General features: G+C 43.1%; 1 protein-coding gene across 1 annotated transcript; it reads left to right on the top strand.

The window, feature by feature from the left end:
- Positions 1–4698: 4698 nt before the first annotated feature.
- On the top strand, positions 4699–17928 carry smtla (somatolactin alpha; the record flags this gene model as incomplete). Its single annotated transcript, XM_080772971.1, has 5 exons — positions 4699–5023; positions 12414–12610; positions 14566–14679; positions 16850–17029; positions 17725–17928. The coding sequence occupies 5 exons, from the start codon at positions 4699–4701 to the stop codon at positions 17926–17928; spliced, it is 1020 nt and encodes a 339-aa protein (XP_080629097.1).
- Between the last annotated feature and the right edge of the window lie 7275 nt (positions 17929–25203).

The following is a 25203-nucleotide window of genomic DNA, read 5'->3' as shown; positions in this document are numbered from 1 at the left end:
AATGTTGAGAGCTTGTAGCTGTCACTATTATTTGTTTAAAGCGTTTAGGGGGCGAAATGTCAAAATTGAACACAGCAATGAATTCATATTAAATAGAAAAGCACATCATTTGTATCGTAATTTTTAAAGTTTTTAATGCTAGACTGCACCCACTCAGTATTCTGTCTGGATTTATTTTCATCAATCTCCGACATGCTTGACATATATCGCCTCTGAGATTTTGTCATTTCTGTGGACAGAAATTAGTTGCGTTTGTTGTCACTTTAGATGTGAAATGAGTCATGGCACAGAATGAAGTTTTGTGTTGTTGTTTTGGTTGAACAGTTGTTTTGTCCAGTTGTTTAGACTGTTGACTTAATATAGACCACAATGGAAACAAGCAGATTTTGGGGGTTCATCCATTTGCCGTGTTATAACTCATTGTACTGCCTGTACTGTACCTTTCAAAATAAAATATTCAATCAAACAAGAAATGTTTATTTCCTGACTGGGCCCGGTGTGGAAGGCATGTACAGGGAGAAATGAGGGACAATTCATACAGATGGCACAGAAGCTCATTTCAAAATGCGAAGCAACAATATATTATGTTTGTAGTAATCACTCAAGACCGATTCAGAGCGCCGAGGTTGAATCTGTCAGAAGCTTCCATTACAATGTGTAGAGTTTGTTGTTAGTAGGAACGAAAACAAAGATGCACCACCGGAAGAGGAGGGCTGAAGGAGAGTGAACGGGCCAACATCCGTCTCTACACGCAGAAGTGGGCGGTTCCCCCAGAGTTTTTTTTTTCTTTATTTTTTTACATAATCATAATTTGGATTGCAACCGCAGGTCGCATGTACTATGAAAACGTGCATTTCCCGTCAGTTTGTTAGTCTGTCACCCCCAGGCATGACCATATATTATGGTCCGAAAGTTAAGGCCCGGCCCTACCTGGGCCCTCGTCAAACCTTGTAGAGATCTCCATATATGGAGCTGACCTGTTCCGACATTCCATATGTTGATCTGACCTCATCAAAACATGTACACTCAAGACACGCTCGATATAATAATGGAGCGTGTCAGATCAACATATGGAATGAATTCTGTACTCGCCATATTATGGCGAGTACAGAATTCATTCCATATGTTGATCTGACCCCCCATGCCAGAGCGCCAGCGCAAGGTCGCTTCTCGCCCTCAGGCGTCTTACTGGTTGTAGTAGGCATAAAGTTGGGCATAACGTTCTGTGGCAAGTGTTGCCTTTACACCAGATAAAAAATAAGAAATATTTTTTTACCACCACTGGTAGGTATTCGTGATCTGCTTTGATAAAATTAACAAACAATAAAAAAAAAAATATTGACATTTGAAAGACCAGAAAAGCAAACGTCTCCAAGCAGATTCTCAATACATGTGTATAACAAAAATGGCTCTTTTGATAATAAAGGATGCCTCTGCTCTATTCTTAGTAAAACAAATCTGAATTGGGACTGTACTTGGTGCACTCTTTTTTCCTCTCCAGACCAAATCTCTTCACTGAAAACAGCCAATCTACAAGCTTAGGGATGTTAACTCAAATAAATATATAGAACTATTGCCCTCCACTCCCACATGATCAGATCGCTCATCCGTATCGACCAATCTGGCACCAGGTGATCGGGCCCCAAAAAACCTGAGCTGCTGCTGAGGCAATCAAACAATAATGGTAAAATGAGACGAAACAGAAAGTGTTCTGGAAACCATGGGTTTACAGTTGTGCACAGTTGAGTGTTATGGCATGCCCATGGGGTACATGTGGTTAAAATGCCAGCACTGTATTATTTCAAAATTACAAGGGATTATGCGGATAAAAAATAATAACACACTGAGGTTTCTTCTCTCTGCGGTGTTTTATTGATCAACGTTTCTGCTAAAGCTGTCTTTGTTATAAATAAAACACTGCGAACAAGAAACCTGAGCATACAACTCTGTATTTCTTTTGCAATCACGGGCCACATGTTTAAATTAAAAAAAAAAATCAATATTAGAATGCATATTTCTGTTTGTTCATTTGAGAATTATAGCCCTGAGGACTGATGCAATATTTTCTTCAGTACAGTTCAGTACAGCTGTACCAAAAGCCCATGCAGCTGTGTCTACTTACCGCACTAATTTGCATTTTATGAACACGCTGTCATTGAACAAGTTATTTTATTTTTTCTATTTAATAAATTAATGCTAATTAAAAAGAACTATATCAAAAGAAGTTCGCTTTTATCAGAATATATAAATTGTTAATTATAAGTGAATTTCTTTAGCCATGTCAATGGTACTAATTATGAGCACATACAATATTTATCTGCTAACTTTTCTCTTGCGTGTGAAGAGCAACACACACCCAGGCGCGCGCACACACACACACACACACACACACACAGTCAGGCACACATGTATGCACGCACACACACACTCACCATTGACCTAATTGCCAGTGCCACAGTCATAAAGAACCATATACTGTAATCATAAAAATGTCGTTTTTCTCCAAGTTGCCCGAGGAGTGTTAGCATTGCACTGCAAAGTGTCTCTTTGTATCTCAAAGTTCTCATTAAACACAAGCCCACATTGCTTCCTCTCCTCCGTTTCTGTGCAGTCTCGTGAACAAATAAAATGGTCATGGAACAAACCGGAGGCCTATCCCCCAACAGCCGGTTATGTGATTTTGCTCGTATAAAATTATAATGATGATAATTTATCAAGCTAGACGAATCAGGAAACACAGCTGGTGGCTACAGCATGGTTATTTCACAAGCTCATCAAGTAACTTAAAGGACGACTTCACCACTTTTCATCTTCATATAATTGGTCCTCACTAATGGTCATGATAAAATAGCACAATTGTTTTCGACTTGGTCTATCCGTGTCTCGAACATAGAAGGGCTGTGGGCAGTTCAGAATCAGAAACCCGTCTTCCAGTGACATCATCGTTAGGCACTAGGGTCATATATCTGCCGATACTGATTCTGACCGATTCCGATATTATACAGAAGACCACAATGGAAACAAGCCCAGGCCCTATAGGCGCTTGGCCCAAAGCCTGTTCATAATAAATAATTCAATCAATCAATAAATAAAGCCTATACTCTTTTCCAGTCTGTTTTCACAACTGATTGACTACTGAATGAGATAATGAGTACACAAGTTAAATGTAGAAGATTTTGAAGATTTAAGATTTTGGCTTTTGTTCTATACTAGAGGTCCTAGAAACGTTTAACCCCAAAATGCTCCAGTTGAACTGCTCTGTGGCCAACGCACCGCACTCACCAAACTAACGTCCTCGCACGCATGCTTTGCTGCACAGGTTTGCGCAAGGCTGTTCTCGTTAAAAGCGGGACGTATATGTATAAACAATATATTTTGGAGAAAACAAGGAGACAAGCTCTTTTTTTTCCTCCTTCTCTTATGATCAGAATCTATGATCAGAATCCTGGGTGATTCATCCGGCTCACGACATTCTTCCGTACAGAGAAAGGAATGTATTTAGGCCTATATTTATGATCATTACCATGGGTGTATAGTGCTCGCTTCACTGTCTTTTGAGCACGAGAAAGCGCCCGCCGGCCGCACATGCAATGGTGTGCTGCACGTTCTGATAATTAATCAATAATTCATGGAAACAACTCATGCATTTCCATATACGAAAAAGGTCATATACAGTGCACACACAGTAAAAAGTGTTAATGTAATGTTTAATTAACACTTTTACTGCGTGCATTTTCATTTAATAGTAATAGGCTTACATATAACATACTGTATTTATGCAAGAGAATGTTTGAGAGAGAATGTATGACGGAAGAAGAAAGCGAGAGCATTAAGTGCACTCAGTTGAATAATTCCACGTAATGGTGTAACGGGTGCACGGTTCAGCAAGACATAAACTGTAGGAATGAATACCAGCATTCACGTTATATCCTTTAGGATTCTTGTTTGTTTTTCGATTTCCCCCCCAGCAGGCGACAACAGACAAATGGACGTTTCGGCCCGTTTCGGCCTTCTTCAACTCAAATCTCTGTTTGCGACTGTGCAGACATTTATGAGTGTGTGTTATTTACGACCGGTCATACTTGTGTTTCACAGGAATGTGTACATTTTAGGAATTTGTTTTTAAATGTATGTCAACCTGTTCCCGGGCCATACCGAGACGTCTGGTTACCCTACTGTTAATCTGAGTTCCCAGAAGTTTTATTTTTCGCCACTATAGGCGGGCGAGAAAGACTTCTGGGAAAAAAGGAACGTATCCCTGTGAGGGAAGTACGTTGCGCTCAGACACTCCCCTTTCCGGTCTGAAGCACTGTGCATTCCATGAAAATAGTCCGAAGGGAATCCAATTCCAAATTGAATTGTAGCAGGCCACCACCGCTCAAGGAGCAATTGTTTCCCTTCCGTCTTATTTAGATGTAGCGCCCACTCCATGTGGAACCCACCCTGTCTTTTGATTCGCATTTCATTTGAAACGCAACGCACTGGGCCACGCCCCTGCTGCACAGGATCTGAGGCCAATTTTCCTAGACTGTAGGTAACACTAGGTGCTCATAGCAGCGGGACAGAGAGGGCTCTTCACCGAGACAGCTGGCTAAATGGAACATGTCCTTCTGTTGTTCTTCTCCAGTAGCCTATGCACTGAGAATAACGCCAACCTAGGGACTGGGTCACTTGGGCCTGATGCAGCGAATGGACACCATGCAAGACAACGCGGCGCAGCGAATGGCCGCCATGGAGAGGCGAGTGGACAAGATGGAAAATGCAGCGACCTTGGAGCGCCCAGGAGAGAGAGACACTGGTCCAATACCAGTTCTATCATGCCTGAGAGAGCCGGGCCCAAGCCGAGCAGCTGAAGACGTTGATGGAGAGCGTGGCAGAGGGGCAGCGAGCCAAGGTGGCCTTCTCTGCCACCCAACGCGGGTGGTGGTGGTGGCTACGACGCTGCCACGGCCATCTTCACCGGCGTGGTCAGGGGGTCATACTAGGTCTACACCATGTCACAACAACAACCTTGTCAGACAAGGTCAGAGAGAGAGACGGATGAGACTGGCAGGGCACTGTGTCAGGCACCCAGAACTAGAGGCTGGCAGGGCACTGCATCAGGCACCCAGAACTAGAGGCTGGCAGGGCATTGCGTCAGGCACCCAGAACTAGAGGCTGGCAGGGCACTGCATCAGGCACCCACTAGAGGCTGGCAGGGCACTGTGTCAGGCACCCAGAACTAGAGGCTGGCAGGGCATTGCATCATGGGCACCCAGAACTAGAGGCTGGCAGGGCATTGCATCATGGGCACCCAGAACTAGAGGCTGGCAGGGCATTGCATCATGGGCACCCAGAACTAGAGGCTGGCAGGGCATTGCGTCAGGCACCCAGAACTAGAGGCTGGCAGGGCACTGCATCAGGCACCCAGAACTAGAGGCTGGCAGGGCACTGCATCAGGCACCCAGAACTAGAGGCTGGCAGGGCATTGCATCAGGCACCCAGAAATAGAGGCTGGCAGGGCACTGCATCAGGCACCCAGAACTAGAGGCTGGCAGCGCACTGCATCAGGCATCAAGGAGTGGTGGAAAGAAAGCACTGTGGGTGCCAATTCAAGTTGAACAACTGCATTGCATTTAAATAATTGAATATTTTACTCATTATAGAATGGGTCGATTATCATAATAGAATGGGTTGATTTAGACTAGTTACGTTTTTCTTTTATTCTCAGCATAAAGCTGAGATGGGCATAGAAAGAAAGAAAGAAAGAAAGAAAGAAAGAAAGAAAGAAAGACTTGCCCTACATATAGAGACACATGGGGACTACAAATGTCACGCCCCCAAATGAGACAGCGGCCCTACTTCAGGTCCGTTAGAACGGTGTACTGCAGCTGTCAATGCAATCCCTATGAGACTGAGAGGCATCATAAAATACCTCGCTGGTCCATTACGGAGGCTGTAGCGATATTTTTTTGTGTTCTAATAAAGTGTCCCATATGTTTGATTTGTCCTTTTCAATGTCACAATATTATCCAAACAGCATCTTGCAAGACTAATTATTAATACTCATCTGGAGAATTCAAGTAGTTGAAAATGTCAGAATATGTCACTCCTCCATTTGGCTGGGTTATTTTCCCAACTATTCAGCCAAGTTAATAAGTAAAACAACGGTAAAACACACCATCGGAGCTCCGCGGTAGGTAGAGCATATACAGTAAGCCCATGACATACAGTCAGTCATACATGTTCAAAATATAGACATGACAGACAAAGTCGGCGCTCGTAGCCTCGTAAAGGCAGTGACGTCCCCTAAAAGCGACAGGTTCTCTGTCTGCCGTCTCCCTCTGTTAACATTAGGGTAACTCATTCAAGTGGTAAATTAAATGTGAAATACATCCTCTATTGAGAAAACAACAATGTTGACAAAGACCCTTCATACATACTATTGGAGACACCTTTTCATTCAATACAGTCTTCTGTTCATTTCGTATCATTTTAAAAGTAGGCTAACTACAGTTGAATTTCAATGGACTTCTATGGGCTGGCCTGCAGTACACCGTTCAAACAGACCTGAAGTGGGGCCACTGTGTCATTTGGGGGCGTGAAATTTGTATTCTTTGCCACCATGCCAGTTATTATTAGGACCCATGCACACAACACTTCAAGCACATTGTTTGTTCATTTCACGCTCACTTCCTATGACACACACACACACACACACACACACACACACACACACACACACACACACACACACACACACACACACACACACACACACACACACACACACACACACACACACACACACGCATGCATGCATGCACGCAAACACAAGTTAATGCTTAGCATAGGTAGCTAACTCACCTGCAGAATAAAAACAAATCGACCAAGCAGTTTGTATGAAGATTACTTAACTTCTCTTTGAAACTGTCACACACTTGAGACGGAGCAGTTTTCACTTCTTAACAACCCAGACTATAGTCCACTCAACTTCCATGAGGTGTTTATTTCACTCTTTTTAATACCAAACATAAGAAGCTTGTGTCTGTCAGTGTCCGTTTGCAGCAGGTGTGTGTGTGTGTGTGTGTGTGTGTGTGTGTGTGTGTGTGTGTGTGTGTCTGTGTGTGTGTCTGTCTCACACACACACACACACACACACACACACACACACACACACACACACACACACGTCTGTCTCTCTCTGTCTCTCTCCCTCTCTCTCCTTCTCCCTCCTCTCCTTCTCCCCCCCCCCCCTCTCTCCGTCTCTCTCTCTCTCACAGCATGCGTGCAATTGTCCAATCAGGGTGAGTCGATGTTTTCCAAGGGCTGCCAATCAGCCCTTGGCAGGAGAAAGAAAAGAAGTGTGTCACATAATGAAACCAAACTGCTAAATATGTATGAGTGTACTACTCTCTCTCTTAGTCTTTACTCCATCAGGGATAAAGAGGCCGTGTAAACGTTCAGGCATACTGAAGCAGACTACTATAGCAGAGCACATTTCACACATCAACGGCGTAGCGCGGCATCGTGCAGCTTCTTCTTCAATTATCTGTTAATCTACGTTTTTGTTGTTCTTTTGTTTAGTGTTTTTTCGTAACATTGAGACCCGAGACCAGATTCTTTAGAAAATGTCTTCTGAATCCTGACAGTTTGCTGAAAAAAGTCAGTGGTGGCCAAATACAGAATTATCCCCACCTCAAATATATATATAGGGATCATACATTAACTCAACATTGTAAAACAACCACATGGTGTCATGGATTTAAAGTTCTCAGTCGCCACGACTGATTTCAGTCGTTTGAATTCAATAGAAGCCAGCAGGTCTTCTACAGAAGCACGTTGGCCAGCAAAGATAGCCTTTTTACAATCCCTCTCAGCTTGTAGATAGGCTATTTTCTGTTAATATTTTTCTGGTCATTATTTTAAGATTAGAGCAACTGAAGTGGTCAAACTAGCAATGTGTTCACAAACATCGTCCATAAAACCATAATGGTCTCGGGTGTTTCATGAAAGGTTAAGGTTAATTAAGCCTCTTATCTCGAAATATTATTTCGCTCATCTACTGTATATTTCTTTGTTTTAGTAATACTGTTCCACATACTGCCAAACAGGTGAATACATCACAGATAAGAGGCTTTTAACCTCTCCTTTTATGAAACACCCGACACCATTAGGGTTTTATGCTTGTGAACACATTGCTAGTTTGACCACTTCAAAATGCTCTAATCTTAAAATAATGACCATAAAATATTAAAATATGAACTGAAAATAGCCTATCTACAAGCTGTGACGTACTGAGAGATTGGAGAAAGGCCAACATGCTTCTATAGAAGACCTGCTGGCTTATATTGAATTCAAATTACTGAAATCAGAGAACTTTAATCCATGACACCATGTGGTTGTTATGCAAAGAAATATGATCTGGTGACATAAAGGTTAGCTGTTTCAATTTCTGGACTGGTTGGAAAGTTGCTTCCCTTCCTCAATGTGATAGTTAAGAAGGAATATACCGTACGTATTTATATTTACTGGACAGGTAACTAATGTGAAGATGTGTTGGGAGTGAGAGTGTTGAAGAAAAATAGCCTTCTGTGCATGACGGAACATCATGAAACACATTGAGAGCAGTTTTACGCTGTTGTTTCAGCACTATTAGTCCTAGTTATTGGAAAAAATAACCTCGAATCTGGGCCAAAGTTTAATCGTATGCTAATGAAATGCTTGAGAGCTCTCGTATACAGAATGGAAAAAAATCCGAACAATCAAACAGAGAATATTGGCAAGCATCAGTGTAGCAAGAATTCTGTGTCATCTCAGAAGTGAAACACAAATAGTGTTTGTTTTCCTTTGTGGTGCAGATATGGATTTGAATGCAAACACGATTTCTCGGGTTTCCCCAGATGGATCGCTTTGAATTCCAAATGATAATGCGCTGGTGTAGGTGCCAGACATGATATCAGATATGGGAGCTGTTTAGCAAAGAGACTACGATTATGACTGCCACTTTTCTCACGCATTTTCTTTCCTCTTGCAATTTGGGTGCTTTCTCGAAAGCAATTTTCACAGTATTGCTCACTCAGGATGCATTCATTCTTCTCACTATGGAAAGTAGGCTTTGTGGATTAGAACAATCTAATAACAAACAGTTTTCCACTTACAAAATAAACATAGCAAACACACACAAACATTTGCAAATGTTGCTATTTTTACCCCACCACAGAGATTCATGCCTTGCATCTGATACAACGTGGAAGAAAAAAATATATAACTTTTCAGTTGATCGGCGAAGCTCAAAAACAAGTTGACATTTTGACAACCACGATTAGAAGGAGGAGAAGACAAGGAACAGGGAGGGGATTAGGAGAACACTGCTTCATATACAGTACATAGAGGCTGTCCTCCATATCTGGTGACAAGCAGGGAGGCTCCAGGTGTCTTGTAGACAGAAGGATGTGTGAATAGGGAACACCTTGTTGTGACGTCTACACTACAGTGTTTCGGTAACGCAATGCTCGTTGTCACCTACGAAATATTGTTCTGAAATGTTTGTCACTTCACTGTGCTGACGGAACATTGATCTCCTCTGCAACATGCTACCCTGGGGCATTATTCACTCAGCCATGGCCTATAGCTGCCTGAGAACATTGGAAAATGTGTTTAATCCCAATAATCTGTCAATACGTGATAGGATTCTGTTCCTGTCAGGACTTCACTCAAGGATGGACCCAAATGTGGAACACCAAATACAGGAAACTTGTGATAGAGTTTACTCTAAATACAGCCTAACACACAATACACGACACACGCACATGGATAATGAATAACAGAAAGATCTGGAACAACTCAGGGTAATCACAGATCGGGGGGGGGGGGGGGTGCAGGTTGATAGAGGTGGCAGACCATGACAGTTCCATAGTGAGATGTCCATTATTTGAAAACTATGTCACAACCCTTGTTAGAATGACTGATTACAAACACTGTGTACCACGTATGTTGTGTGTGATACAATGGGTATAGTATTAGAAACTTTGAACAAGATCAACTGTATCTTAAAGATTAATTTGTGAAACACTTTCAAGCTCATTACGAGAGCGAGCTTATTAAAGCTTTCCATTTGAGCTTCATGCGGGGTAGCAGGGTGCTATGGTAGATTCTAAAATAACAGTAGTAGAAAGAGAGAGAGGGAAAAAAAAAAGATTCATAAGAGCTTAATCTCATTACAATTGCAATAAAACATACAGTACAAATCCTTGTTTGGGAATGGTTACAATATCACCGTTAATCTCGGGTAGTCAAATTAAGATCGGTCTCGTTTTTTTTTTTTTTTAAATATGCATTCGTTTGCATAACGAAAGCTTTCATTAAAGACGATGAATCATTACCGGAGAAAGACCCTTCTTCCCAGGTTTTTAGTTTTGTTTTAATTACAGAAATATGTGTAGCAGTGATGTGGTGCATCACAACTTACAGTCAACCAACATGCATGGGCCCTAATGCAAGGGTTTGAAATTCCGCAAATTGATCCACACAGAACGTATCCCATTGTAATTCTCCGAATGGATTAGGTACATTGTGATTGAGTGAACATGCTCTCAAAGGGGTGCAATATGGAACGGCGGGTTTAACGCCGTCGTGTATACAGTATGTATACAGTACGCCTACCTAGTGCGGCGCCATTCCATCGGGGCCTGTGCGCGGGATTACTACTATTATGATGAATTCTCTGTGCTCTGAATGTGTGCTATGCTCTCCCCCCTGGCAGCTGAACACAGTCATGAAAAAGGATAACCTATGGCCCCTGGGCAAGGGTTTATTTATGAAAAGAAAAAGATTCTGTATTATTGGCTTAAATAATTTAAAGAAAAATAAATCAATTATATATTTGGCTCTCGTTTCCGTCTCTCTTCATGTGATAATCACATGCACTAAATAATTTCTGTTGCCATATATTTTTTTTTTCTCCAGTAGTCCATGTTGTCTTTCAGACTGCAGAACAGGACGTCGTTCTTGGAGGCAATGAATGCAAAAGATTATAGGTCCTGTCTGAGGCCAAAGCCGCCATAATGGCCTTGATATCCGATATATATCTGTTATATCTCCAGGTGTGTATTTTTGAGATGGTGAATAAGAATGTCAACAGCTATGGAAGTTACTAAACCAAGCAAATACTTAACTGCCCCTGACTCTACGTCCCCATCTCCAAACAAGTCCAGTGACTGTGAATAATCCACGGATGAGCCTGTATAAACTTTTGACCCTGGGTTTGTGTACACATATTTGTCCTTTGTAAATATACCAATACCAAACAAATCTGTTAAATTCAATCCTTTGTTTCCATGGACTTTAAATCGTGTTATTTGATGGCCTTGCTTGCTACCCTGGCATTTGTATTTGGGTGGGTAGACAGACATTCACACAGAGATAAAAAGATAAAGATCCAAAGACCAAACGGTATATTCTGTTGATCCTTGAAGCAACAACCGTACCATTTTAACTTGTGTATACCTCCACTGAGCACCTGGCTTGATTTCCTTTTGTTTCCCCGCTTTGTATATTTATTCATTTACCTTTTGTCGCCTTCAATCCGAGGTAAGACACAGTAACAGTATAGGAATCATGCATAACAATGAAGTAATAAGAGACGTCTGACTTATAAGCGCTATACCTCTCACGAAAGCCCACGCAAGACAAATTAAGCCTTGCTGGCCTTTTGTTTCATTCATTGCCTTCATGGTCAGACTATAAAAGAACTGTGGAAATGTTAAGGTGTAGAGAGGAAGAGCTGTCCTGACAGAATGCAAACCGTCACAGGTATTCAAACTAATCCTTTTGTTCTCTTGGTGGTTTTTCCGAAGGTTCGTATGGTATAACGAGACTTACTGAAACCGTATAGAAGCTTTATCTCTGCAGAGTTGAAACAAGGTTTTCTGTTGAAAATAAGTCAAAAAAATGTATCGGGAAAACCTCACAGTATACTCGAGACGCACTGAACAGAAGTCCTGACCTTCTAGCTCGGCAGACGGAAAGCGAATAAAGATGCGTTGACGTATAGGCGCTCGCCGCATGCTCTTCGAGCAGAGCGTGTGACGTCATCGCTCTTAATCCCCACAGTATTTTTTTGGGGGATTAAATGTATTGTGGGAGTTAATTAATGAAGTTTCTGCCCTTGGCATTGCGAAAGGAAACATCCCACATAGAGTGAAGTATTTCGTGAACGAATACTTAACAAAACTATTGTCACAACTTTTGTGCAACACTCCTGTATGATGCAAAATAGAATCTTGGAGATACAAACGTTTCTGCCCGGGAGAGCGTGCGTGCGTGCGTGCGTGAGTGCATGCGCAATGCATACACGTGTGGCCGCACGCACAAACTGTATGTGTCTGTGTTTGTTGTTCATGTGTGTGTGTGTGTGTGTGTGTACTATTCAGTCCTACAGCAGGTGTGTGTGTGGGCCGTGCTCCTCTGGCCATGTCTGCTCGGCGCCGGCGTCCCGGCGGACTGCAAAGGCGAGCAGGGCAGCTTGGCCCGGTGCCCGTCCTCCATCTCCCAGGAGAAACTCCTGGACCGAGTCATCCAGCACGCCGAGATCATCTACCGCGTGTCGGAGGAGTCCTGCTCTCTGTTTGTGAGTGTCAATCCATACATCACCCCCCCCACCACCCCAGAGTGACTTGACTCCCCCTAACCCCTTGCAGTTGACTCTATACTGCATATGGCCATGATCCATGAAAAGTGCACGTTGTTATACAATCATACAAGTAGGTGGGCCTTCAGGGAGAAACAAAGATAACCATTTTTCTCGCCTATTTAGCTGCGTATTAGTATGAGTCGGCTTTCAAATCCGTGCCTGGCAAGATGAGGATTCAACCTCAAATGCAATCTGAATTTGTAAAGATCCACAAGCTATACGGGTGGTAGTGGTGTGCGTGCGTGCGTGCGTGGGAGGGGGGGGTTGGGGGTATAGCGGGGATATTTTTATCTAATGCCACGGGCCCAGGGCATGAGGGATGGTCTGTTTTTATAAAATGTGAAATCAGCAGTAGAGAAAGCGATGCCGTAAAAAGAGTCGGGCCCCGAGGCAACGGTTCTACTTGACAGCAGTGCACTTTTTTTTAATATACTTGGCTCTGGTGAAACTGTCTAATAATGTGTATTATCACTTTTTTATGATATGGGGCTAATAATATGAGTTGCCTCTATGAATCAGTTTGACTAATAATCCGATGAGCACGCATATTCCGTGGTGTTCCAGCTAAATGTTTTAGAATACGCCGATGCCAAAAGGGGAACAAGCGAGCAGGAATCAAGAGCACAGAATGGCAGTATTCCATAATCTTGCTAATGAGTCACATATGCTGCCTATACATTGTATCTCCATGTTTGATCTTTTCATGATTTTTTCTACTTTCTCACATGACAGTGTTGCGCAAAAGTAACGGAAATAGCCTACTTCTTCTCATCTACAAGCGCACAGCGCATCGTAGAATCTACAGGCTATTTTAGACAAACAAAGACAAAACAAAGTTGAATTTTTGAAAATGTTCGCGTATAATATAACGACACCAGGTAGCCCATTATGTGACCTCAGTACCTACGCTCATTCTGTAGCTCCGAGATGAGTACGTCCCTGCACCGAGTTACGTACCATTAAATCCACTGCGATTCTGAACCGGCGCATGGTTTCCACTATAGGAACGTCCGATAATGAGCTAAACTAATTTTACTTTAGTTCCAGACAAGAAAAAATACAAGTTACGGGTTGAAGCAAGCGTTTAAATTGCTTCTTTAGTCAGCCACTTCCATGTTTTTTTTGTGCACATTGGTCCCCTGGTCGAATGTCGAACTGAACTGAAGTCAGTTGGAAAATCTAATTCCACACTCGACAATTCCACAAAACTCATGAAAGTATGAAAGTTATTTTTTGGGGGGGGGTTATGATTTGAAACAATATAATAATTAAAAACAAAATGTAGGAAACTAAAGGAACCCAAAATGATTCACACAACTGTTATAGACGGTTTCCTCCCGTATTATGATCCTCATCAAACTACAGATTGTGCTGCCGTCGTGCTAAAAGAACCATGCATGTTAGGCTCTTTGTCAGACGGCACACGGGGAACCCGCAGCGTGCCACCTTCTGTCATTCGCACTCGAATCCTGACATGATCAGAGTTCTCAACAACGGGGCTGTAAAGTAATCTTATCTCTCCCGGGAAGAGAGAAATTATTTATTCAAGAAGCAGATGACAATGGAATTTGCGTTACGAGCGCGATAATAGATAAGAATTCACTATGCTATGCATGGCACTGCATGGAAGAACCCTGCATGGTTTAGCATCTAGCCTGTGTCGAGTCTCTCTCCCGTCTCACTCGGCGTGTGGAGATCCAACGCGGCCCTTGAAAGGATCGAGGCTTGTTACTGAGGAGAGAGACACTGTTATGAACAAAAAGTACCACAAACTGCCAAGCGTGGCATCATGGTAGCTTACTGACAGACAGCTCTCAAGTGGCCAAGGTTTTCACAGTACAAGTTGTGGTTTTTCCTTACATGCATGTGTTTGTGTGTGTGTGTGTGTGTAGGAGGAGTTCTTTGTCCCATTCCCCATGCGTGCCCAGAGGAACCAGGCTGCTTATGTGTGCGTCATTAAAGCCCTCCCCGTCCCCATCTCCAAGAATGAAATCCAGCAGATCTCTGTAAGAAAATGTGTGTGTGCAGTGCGCTCACGCACGCACGCACGCACGCACGCACAGTCAAACAGTCACTCACACAGCACACACAAGCACTTACGTATACACATGCATAATGCACATTCATATATATACGGATATGATATAGCCTATATAAAAGCCCAGACAGTGACAGGGACAAAACTGTGTGTGTGTGTGTGTGCGTGCACGTGCGCACACACAATTAAGTGTACATTAATTTTGTTTGTATGCATTTTCCTGCCCACAAGTCACCATGCAGCAGCAGCAGGTGCTAAGTGCCCCGAGCTTTGTTGTTGCAATAATGGTCACTAAGTGTATAAGTGAGGCTTCCTGCCTCCAAGTCCCATCCCTATGCAGCTGTATAGAATGGCGGATGGTTTATGCCAATTACACTAAAAAGGTCTCTTGAATCTCATGAATACATATGTGAACTGTGCAATTTATTATATTTTTAAGCGTTATGGCCTCGCTCTGTGCTGCTGGGTCAGGTTTGGCCCCTGTCCAGTGGGGATATACCCTGTTATACAGGCTAAAAGGTTAGCCTGATCAGCAAACTGCGGAAACTAACACACAGCACTTAGCTAAAGGCCAAAAGGAAGATGATTTGGCTGCATGTGAACTATATAATTTAGATAATGAGAAGTTATATAATTATAACCCTTCGACTCACAAATGCCAAATGTAATGGCAGAGGCAATTACTTGAAGAGTAAAAAACTCCCGTTTTAGCAATCTTGAAACTGACTCATCGTCTGTCTATAACGTCGGCAATCAAATATACTACATGTTCGTTCCTTATAACTTTGGCTCGGCAGTATATTTTATCACCTTGATGAAATTATTGCCTATATATACTGTATTTTTTTGTGATCCTGCAGTCTTTTTTATGACGGTGATTGGTACTTTGCTCTCTATTCTGCACTACTTAGGAGCATTTAAGCACATCTGCAGACTTTTTGCTCACCGAACGCGGCAGTTGAAACACCGTCTGTAAATATAATGTAATGAAGGTATACGTTTCAGTCGCTTAACCCATTCTGACCTGAGATCAGATTCACACGAGGTTTCCACATGGACACACACTGGTCTGATGAACCCATTCTGACCTGAGATCAGATTCTAAAAATGTCAGTCGCTCTTCGATTTTTCAAAAAATAGCAGACCTACAAGCTCGTAGCGCGCCACTCGGTGGCGCGCTATGAGCTTGTAGATCTGCTATTTTTCAATAGCTAAAGCATAACATGATGCTAACACCAAAATGGGTTCCCGGTCAGAATGGGCTAATAGCTCCCCGTATATCCGTGTCAGTTCTGCTCACGTTTACTAATGATGAGAAGATGCCCGCTCCATAACCCCGGATGATGTAAAATGCTTTTACCCACTTTATCCATTCCTCCTATACAGAAAGGCTTGCTTTATTGTACAGTAAGGCATACATAAAAAAAATTGCTCGGGGGATAGTTATACATATATATGTAGCTCCCAACGCGTCACGTTGTGAGCGTGTATAGATCTGAGCCATCAGAAGTGTAAAATCAGCCATTATATGACGGCATCAAGGCCCGCCAAAATACATTTTTAGTCAACTATAAATCAACTGTAGATTTAGTCGACTAAAATCGTATGATATTTAGTCGACTAAAAAAAAAAGAAAACTATTCAAAAGACTACGACTAGAACTAGAATCAAAATGTGCCGTTAAAGGGACACTTCACCCTTTTTGCCAAAAAAATTATGTTAATGACGTTTAGAAGCTTTAGAACACTTTCCTGGGGGTCTTTGTGTGTGTAATATGTGGTTTTAGATATTTTAGATTGTAGCAGTGAGCCTGTTGTCTCTGATGTCATGGACACTGGGCTCACTTCCTTCCTGGACTACATGTTGTCTCAGTAAGACAGCTCTCCCCCTATCCACAAGGAGGAGCAGTGCACCAAAGAATTATGGGAATTGTAGTCCAGGAAGGTAGTGAGACCAGTGTCCATGACATCAGAGACAACAGGCTCACTGCTACAATCTAAAATATCTAAAACCACATATTACACACATAAATACCCCAAGGAAAGTGATCTAAAGCTTCTAAACGTCATTAACATATATTTTTTTGCAAAAAGGGTGAAGTGTCCCTTTAAAGACAACGCCGGTGCTCTCTGTTGCAGGACAAATGGCTGCTCCACTCGGTGCTGATGCTGGTCCAGGCGTGGATCGAGCCGCTGGCGTACCTGCAGACCACGCTGGACCGCTACGACGACGCCCCAGACCTGCTGCTCAACAAGACCAGGTGGATGTCGGAGAAGCTCGTCAGTCTGGAGCGAGGCGTGGCGGTCCTGATCCGAAAGGTAAAAAGGTTCCGAGGTCTCAAGTCAGTCCTCAAATTGTTCCTTTAAAAAAAAAATTGACTGAGACTCTATAAGGCACCCGTAGCTTCGCTCTGCCTTCATATTAGCTTACCGTTCGATTAGCGGCTGTTAGCGCGACAGAAAGAATGCCTCGTCTCTCCTAATCTAGGGCGCTCTCCGTGGGTTTTGATCTGATGGATATACTACGGGCTTCATTTCTGACTTCAACATGCCTCTCGTATACAAAATATGAACGCTTTGGAGCTTCTAGCGATATAATAGACTCGAGACCAAGGTAAGCTAACAAAATATTTCTCCGGTTTTCGAGGGGGGGGGGGGCTTCAGAGTAAAAGCGGCCACGTCTTTCCGGCACTCCAGAGCTTCTATTTTGAAGGTAACCCGGCACCAATTGTGTTAAAAGAAAAATCACACCCGTGTGAAGTGAGGGGCGCTCTTATCATCGTACTCAGACACTATATGATGTAAAAATTCTCCATTCATTGTCAATGGGAATTTAATGTTTGTGTAAGACGAAAATCCACACAGGATGCACAATCAATTTTATTACTAGCTTGACTAACTGTCGCAACCCTATATATAGTGAATATCTAATTTTGGAAGGCTTTGAGAAACTAAGCTCAGAGGCACCATCATTAAATAGCCAAACGTCCATCCATGTGTGTGTATGTATATAGATGCTGGATGAGGACACCTTGACCATGAGCTTCAACCAGCACAGCATGCTGGCCCAGCACGACCTGCAGCCAGACATGCTGGAGTCGGTCCTCAGGGACTACGCCTCGCTCAGCTGCTTCAAGAAGGACGCGCACAAGCTGGAGACCTTCCTCAAGCTCCTGAAATGTCGGCAGACCGACAAGTACAACTGTGCTTTGTACTAGTAGAGAAGTCTTTAACCCATTCTGACCTGAGATCAGATTCATACGAGGTTTCCACTGGGACACACACTGGTCTGATGAACCCATTCTGACCTGAGATCAGATTCTAAAAAATGTCAGTCGTTTCAAAAATAGCAGACCTACAAGCTCGTATCGCGCCACTCGGTGGCGCGATATGAGCTTGTAGATCTGCTATTTTTCAATAGCTAAAGCATAACATGATGCTAACACCAAAATGGGTGCCCGGTCAGAATGGGTTAACGGAAACGGGGAGATGGAATAATGAGCAGTGCAGTTCTTTTTTTTTCTTTTTCTGCCGTTTTATTTAGTTTAATACTTTATTTTATTTCCAACGCAGCACTTAGTTTTTAGACTAATTTACTTAGTTCGGTGACCCCAGACTGTTAGTGGAGATATAACCGTCATGCCTTAGGCTCATTCGACCTTGCTGTGCAGTACAGAACACTCTTTATCGATTGCTTTTTTCAAACACCTTCACAGCACTAAGTACTACAGTAAGTAGGTGTGATAGACCCCTGTTTCTACAGTATATACTGTGCATTCTGCGGTTTCCTTAACTTGCTATTTTTATTTTTGAACCTGGCAATGGTAATCCGAGGCATATACTCCCAAAGGATTATTTGCGCTATGTTGCTCTGTCAAAGAAAAGAGATCTGCATATTCTCTCTCGCATTGATTTCCATTTTCTTTTGTTCTTAACTGGAGTTTGTATTGCTTGCCAGTTTTTTTTTTATTATTATTCGTTTGGCCTCTGGAGGATTCAGCAAGAAGCCCCTTTTATCATAGAAGCTGGTTCCACCTCTGTATTAGTGAAATAGAACACTTTATGTTGCCGACCGGAGTCAAACCGAGAGCACATTCCACTGGAAGTTATTCTGATAAAAACACGTGTGTGTGTGTGTGCGTGCGTGCGTGCACGGCAAACGCATGTGATTGCTGTAGAGAGAGAGAGAGAGAAAAAAACTGGATAATGGCTGTGGTAACCTTTTAGTATATTTCAGATATGATTACACCCATGCTGGAGATATAATATGGCTCATGCAGAGATATGAAAAAAAATCTTAAATTTGGAAGAATAATGAATTAAGCGGTGCTTTTTTTTCCCCACCACAATTGACAGACATTTCCAACAGAACAGAAAAGCGTCATGAAACAGTATCAACCGCTTTCAACGTAATAAACAAGTTTTAAACCCAGACTTGTTTTTCTACTCTAATAGGCTTTGGCTTTTTAATGAGACATTATTATTCTCTCTCTCTCTCTCTCTCTCTCTCTCTCTCTCTCTAAAAGCAAGACACTTAAAATTAACCTTTGATTGACTGATAAACTAAATTGACATGAAGGAATTTACTATCAGTCCCAGCAGATTAGAGAGTGTAAATGAACAAATGTTCTTCTATTTTTCGAATTACGATGCCGGAATAGAATAATGAATAATGTGGTTGAGTGGTTCATAATATTCTGTTTATTTTTTTGTGCCCAGAATGCTGATCGGATTACAGTACATTTGCCTCTTCAAATCAAATCCTAAGAATCTATGACTGCTTTGATCTATACCATTATTGGTTTCAGAATTGAATATGCTGTATTAATTAAGCTGGCTTTGAAGTCTATGGCTGGCTGCTTGAATAAAGTAAGACATTGAAAAGAATAGGAAATGTTTGACTGGAATTTGTTGGATTGGTGCTACATTTATAATGATTGCGTGCGTGCGTGCGTGCATATAGCTACTGCATTTTATTCTCTAGAACACTCAAAAGTGCAGTTAGCAACCTGCCCATCCCCATGGATGTGTAACAAAGATCCCACCCCCATAGGTTCAGGAACATGGCCTCATTTTAACCATTCTAACCCCAAAACACAAGAGGGCAGTAGTGTTCTAGCTGTGCTCAAGGTCAACTTAATGGCTCCAATAACCTACATTGTTGCTGTGTTTAAAGTCATCATGGTATCCTGCTACCCTTCGCAGAGCCACCAAAGTGCCGTTGTTCAGTGAAACCTTTTAAATTCAACTCAAACTATATAGGCCTACATACTACTACTCATCACATGATGAGGGCACGAGCATTCTAATGAAAGTCAACTGTTTTTATACTGTTGATAATTATTGTTGAGCAGAGACTTTCACTCACCGCTCACACTAAGGACAGATGAGGACACATCTTTGCACACCAACAGGTCTCTTACTAAAAACAATGCTGTGTGATAGGAGTGTGGAAACCTGCAGCAGAATACAGTTGTCACCACTTCCAGTTGAATAGAAATGGAATTGGCCGGCGTCACATGCTTTTGTCCCGTTCACATCTTTCTGCCCACAGAGAGACAAGCCAAACAATGAAGCCAGTTTGCATCACACACATATATATACGCTGCTACATTCTTTGTCCCTTCTGATCTAAAGTTTAGTTATCTTTTATCTGTCTTTTTTATTTATTGTCAGCTGTACCTCCACTTTCCAATCGAGAACTGCACTCCAATCAGTGTTGCCAGATGGGAAATGTTAAAATACCGTATACCGGAAGGCTTAAAAGTGTAGAATTTGAACAAAAACAATCATACACACAGCCAAAAGCAGATGAGATAACTCACAGGTGTTAAAAACCTTGTTTGAAACCGATATAAAGAACGCGCTGTGTGGAAGCAGCCAACGGTGTACAATTATCATACAGAAATTCATCAGTGTTAATGTGTGACTCAAGAGTGTACAAATTTAAACTAATTAATTTGGTCACATTTTGTATACACTGTATGTTTTGTACAGCATGTTTGTAGGTTACTGTATGTCGAATATTACAGTGCTCTCACTGAGCAGTAGCCTCCCCTACCCTGTATCAGGAGATGTAAATCAGCCCGTGTGGTTGCTACGGTGAATCGGGTGTCAGTGCTGTGTGTGTGTGTGTGTGTGTGTGTGTGTGTGTGTGTGTGTGCGTGCGTGCGCACGTGCGTGCGTCTGTGGGGGCAGGATGTGGTATTTGGGGGCCTAGTGTCAGCAATGTCAGGTTGAGCTTCCTGTGGTCCCTAATCATTTCAGCATGGCGGGCACTGAGCCGATCAGGTTGCCTCCGCTCCGCTCCACCCCGCTATGTTTCTGCTCCGCGTGCAGAGAGCCAACGGAGGGGCCGGACCGACCGACGGGCCGACCGGCCCCTCATTACCATCACAGCCCCCCCCCCAGATAGAGCTTTACCTTACCCGACACTGACTCACCTCTAAAACACTCACCCTGCCTCCACAACCACCACCTCGCCCCCCCCAGGGGCTATGAGGCCGCAAACATTAACCCAATAAGACCCCGAGACCATGCAGATTCTATACAAATCATGACAGTTTTCTGAAAAAAAACCTATGTTTCTATATCAGTGGTATATATACTCAAACTATTCAATGTCAGGGAAACCAAAAATTATATGTAATTGGTATGTTGTCTCAGGGAACACCCCCCCCCCCCCCCCCCCAGAAGCAAAGATATGAGTTTGCTGTGAAAGAATATATATTCAAAGATATGCACACGTTTTCACGATTTTTAAAAAAAAAGCGCTACGAGCTTGTATTATTTCTCAACAGCTAAAGTTTGAAATGACGGTTAAAGTGATTAAAAGCTAAGGTGACACAGATGCTGCGTTCCTTAAAGATCTGCTGTTAAGTGGGACGATGGCGGGGAGGGAAAGAGGGGAGGCCTCGTCAGAGGGAGGGAAAGAGCTACAGAAGGAGGCGGGAGTGGAGGTATGGGGGCGGGGCGGGAGTCTGGATGATTTCACAGTCTAACTATTATAACCTGGGGTAAGGGAATCTAGACAGCTGGGATGCAGAAGTGGAACAGAGCACAGGGTGGAGACATCGACTCGAGGAGGTTGGGGATCAGGGGGGGGGGTGGCTATAATAAAGGAGCCAAAAAGATTTGAGAGAAAATGGGTGGAATGGAGGAGGCATGAGAGAGATCAATGGTTTCGCCTTTTTCCCCTGGCCTCGATCTGCACGCTATGTGTGTTGTTTAGAACAGGGGTTCTCTGCAGCCTGCAGGCCATGACCCGCTCGCTCACCGGTGGAGAGAGAGAGAGAGAGAGTGCATTTTCCGGCAACGGCATCAGCCATGGAACATCCGCGGCAAGGCGGTAGTGTTTCTCGGCGGCATCAGTCCGACACTCTAGTCTACGCCACTCTTTCTCTAGTGTGTCTAATGAACTGAATGTATGTGCAAATGCAGCCCGATGTTGACATAACGATGTTCTCCGTGCCAATGCGACTCGGCTGATCCTCACCCACCACCACCCCTTTGGTTTAGAAGGAGACTCATAGGGACCTTTCGTTCAGATGGTCCACCACCACTGCATTATTATAGAACCTATTTAATGAGAAGGGACGGAAGACGCAACAAAGGAGAGGTGTGAGGGACAGAGAGACACTGCAGGCACAAAGACAGAGAAACAGACAGATGATGTGAGAAGGCGGTATAATGGCTGTTATAATGGAGTGACATTGGGGTTGGAAGTGGCTTAGATTACTACAGCAGAACACAGATGGCTTGAAGGCAGGTACAAATAGCTGGAGCAGCTACAGTAGCTAGGCTAGGCTGGCTAATATGAAACCATGTCTGCAAGCACCCCTGACTGACTCCACTGGCTCCCACACACTTGCTTTCATATCGTGGCTCAAAATACAGACAGCTTGAAAAGGGCTTGAAATGCACGCACACACACACAGTGGCACACATAGTGACACGCACGCACGCACACACGCACACACACACACACACACACACACACACACACACACACACACACACAATCGCTCTGAGTGAAAGCTGCAGTCAGTCTAACATTTCTATGCCCTTTGCTTCCATTTTGACTGTGCCTTAATGACATCTATAGGCTGTGGCAACAAATTGACATTTGAAGGGCTTGGGGCGTTTGTTTGTAGAGCGGGGTAGACAGGAGAGGGGGAGGGAGGGGAGAAGAGTGGTCTATGGCATGGTGGAGGTGTGTGTGTGTGTGTGTGTGTGTGTGTGTGTGTGTGTGTGTGGTGGGGGGTCTCTCACATGTACCTCAACTTTTGACAGCCTGAACTGCTGGGTTTTTGTTCTTGTTCCACCACCCCCCCCCCCCCCTCCCCCCCGCAAAACCACTTCTATCGCACCACTGCAGGCCAGAGGGAATTTGTCTCTGCCCATGAAAGAATGACAGAGGGTTTCAAACCCAACCCCCCTCAACCCCAACACCTCTAAGGCCCAGAGCTCAAGACCTTTTGGAGTTGCAGCATACCCGAGCTGTCAGTGGATGTGCACGTGCATGTGCAATTGTGCATGGTTGTGTATACTTGCATTGTGTGTTTTAACACACTTCGAGCCATACACGTCCAAAAGCGGTTAATAAAACACTCTTAATGCCATCATCGCGTTTGAACATTTAACAGTCATACTGTACGCCTCCCGTATATACGGGCCCCGACGACAAGGGGACCGGCGGCAACCATGTTGGAACGGTCGAGAAACCAAAAGTGACGAAAATAATGATAATCCGTGCTCCATTAGAATCCCATACTGGCCTGCGATCTTTGACGTGGTTTATCTCGGAATTGACCCTCAGATTTGGTGACATGAGAAAAAGGTATGAACCCGACAGGTAGCTATACGGACAGGTTGCACTCTTCCGGATGTAAAATGGCCGGTCAAGGACCCGCAAAATGATATCATTTTGTAGTTTTTTGCCTGCTGAGGTGCCCGAAAACAACATGCCGGCACGGAAAAAGTACAGATGTGCTGTGTGAGAACTTCACATGTCCTGCCATTGGTCATTCAGTAGATCGTCAGCGCATTGTCAGGAACAGAACATCGTCAGTGAGAAAGGGGGGCGGGCATTTCCAAGGTGTTATAATAATGTTAATTATATTCAGATCCCCTGAATACATAGAGTTCTTCTGCTACACTCTGTCCTTCCCCAGTGTTTCTACTGTGAGTGAATCATCTTCTCCAGGTCCATTCGTCTGTGCGCTATGCTATACCTCCTCCTCCGGGGGCTTCCCTCCAAGGTTATATGCAGAGACGTGTCACCGGAGTCGGGGTCAAGGGGTCAACGTGGGAGCCGGGCCCCTTTCTATAACTGTTCCAATGTGTTGGGGAGAGATGTCACACAGAGACCGTTGTAACAGGAAGATAATGTTTCATTGTTGCTAATGTAATGGTGGCGGCAGGCAGGCATGTGAGTTATAGGGTAAGTGATATTTCTTTGGTTAAAACAAAAGGTCTTTGGTTAAAAGGTTAAATCACTATATTCTGATATTTCGTCTGAATATAAGACTATACGTTTTCTTTCTCCAATGGAAATATCCTAAAAGTCTTATAAAACAAAGTGGTCTTATATTCGTGTTTGTTCAGTAACGGGGGTCTCTCTCTCTCCTAATTTCAGATAGGTGACAAGATTCCAGCCAATCAGGAGAGAGTAGCTATTTATCAGCTTAATTTTGATAGTGATCCAGTTTTAATTTTGTCTGCTCATTTCTTTGTGTCACCACTTACAATTTCCACGTGTTTAATCTGTACCCTGACTGCGTTCTCCATCCTGACTGGATAAAATTTGTAGTGGTTAAGATGTTTCCACGCAGGAGACCGAGGTTCGAATCATGCAGGCGTTGCATATAGACTATAACATGAATTTTAAAACAGTTTTTAATGTTTAATATCATATTGTCTATGTCCCTAAAACATATTTCTAATGGTTTGAGCCTCAATCACCACTCTGATATAACCAAGTTCATGGCATTTCTTTTTTTGCTTCTGAAGCTGTTTTAGCTGCAGTACCACAATGTCCTGAGGTGGTGGGGGGGGGCTGATATGCAATTTATTTAATATTTTAGTCATTATAATACTGATGCTATAAACACAGGCTTGTTTCCATGCCATGCCAGCTTTGAAAATCAACAATGGCGGACATTGTAAACAAAGTGGAAATGCTAATTTGGAACTGAAGACTGAAGAAGAGGGAGGAATTATACAAAGTATAGGGTGACATTGATGACATCACAAATACAACCAAATCAGTTTGAGCTGTTCATTTCCATAAAAGCCCCTATTTGATGAGAAATCCTGATTGTACACAGGGGAGCTAAAAAAAATGTTTAATTTTATGTTATAGGTCCTTTAATGTAATACTGTTGTCTCCGACAGCTATACCAACGGTATACTTCTATTACGTAACGTAGCATGTGGTACTACTAGGCACACCCAAAAGGGTACAGCTATACCTCAACATGACGCTTTCCCTT

Source organism: Protomyctophum bolini (assembly GCF_963924005.1).
Source record: "Protomyctophum bolini genome assembly, chromosome: 9".
NCBI classification, from domain to species: domain Eukaryota; kingdom Metazoa; phylum Chordata; class Actinopteri; order Myctophiformes; family Myctophidae; genus Protomyctophum; species Protomyctophum bolini.
This window is presented reverse-complemented; position numbering and strand designations above follow the sequence as displayed.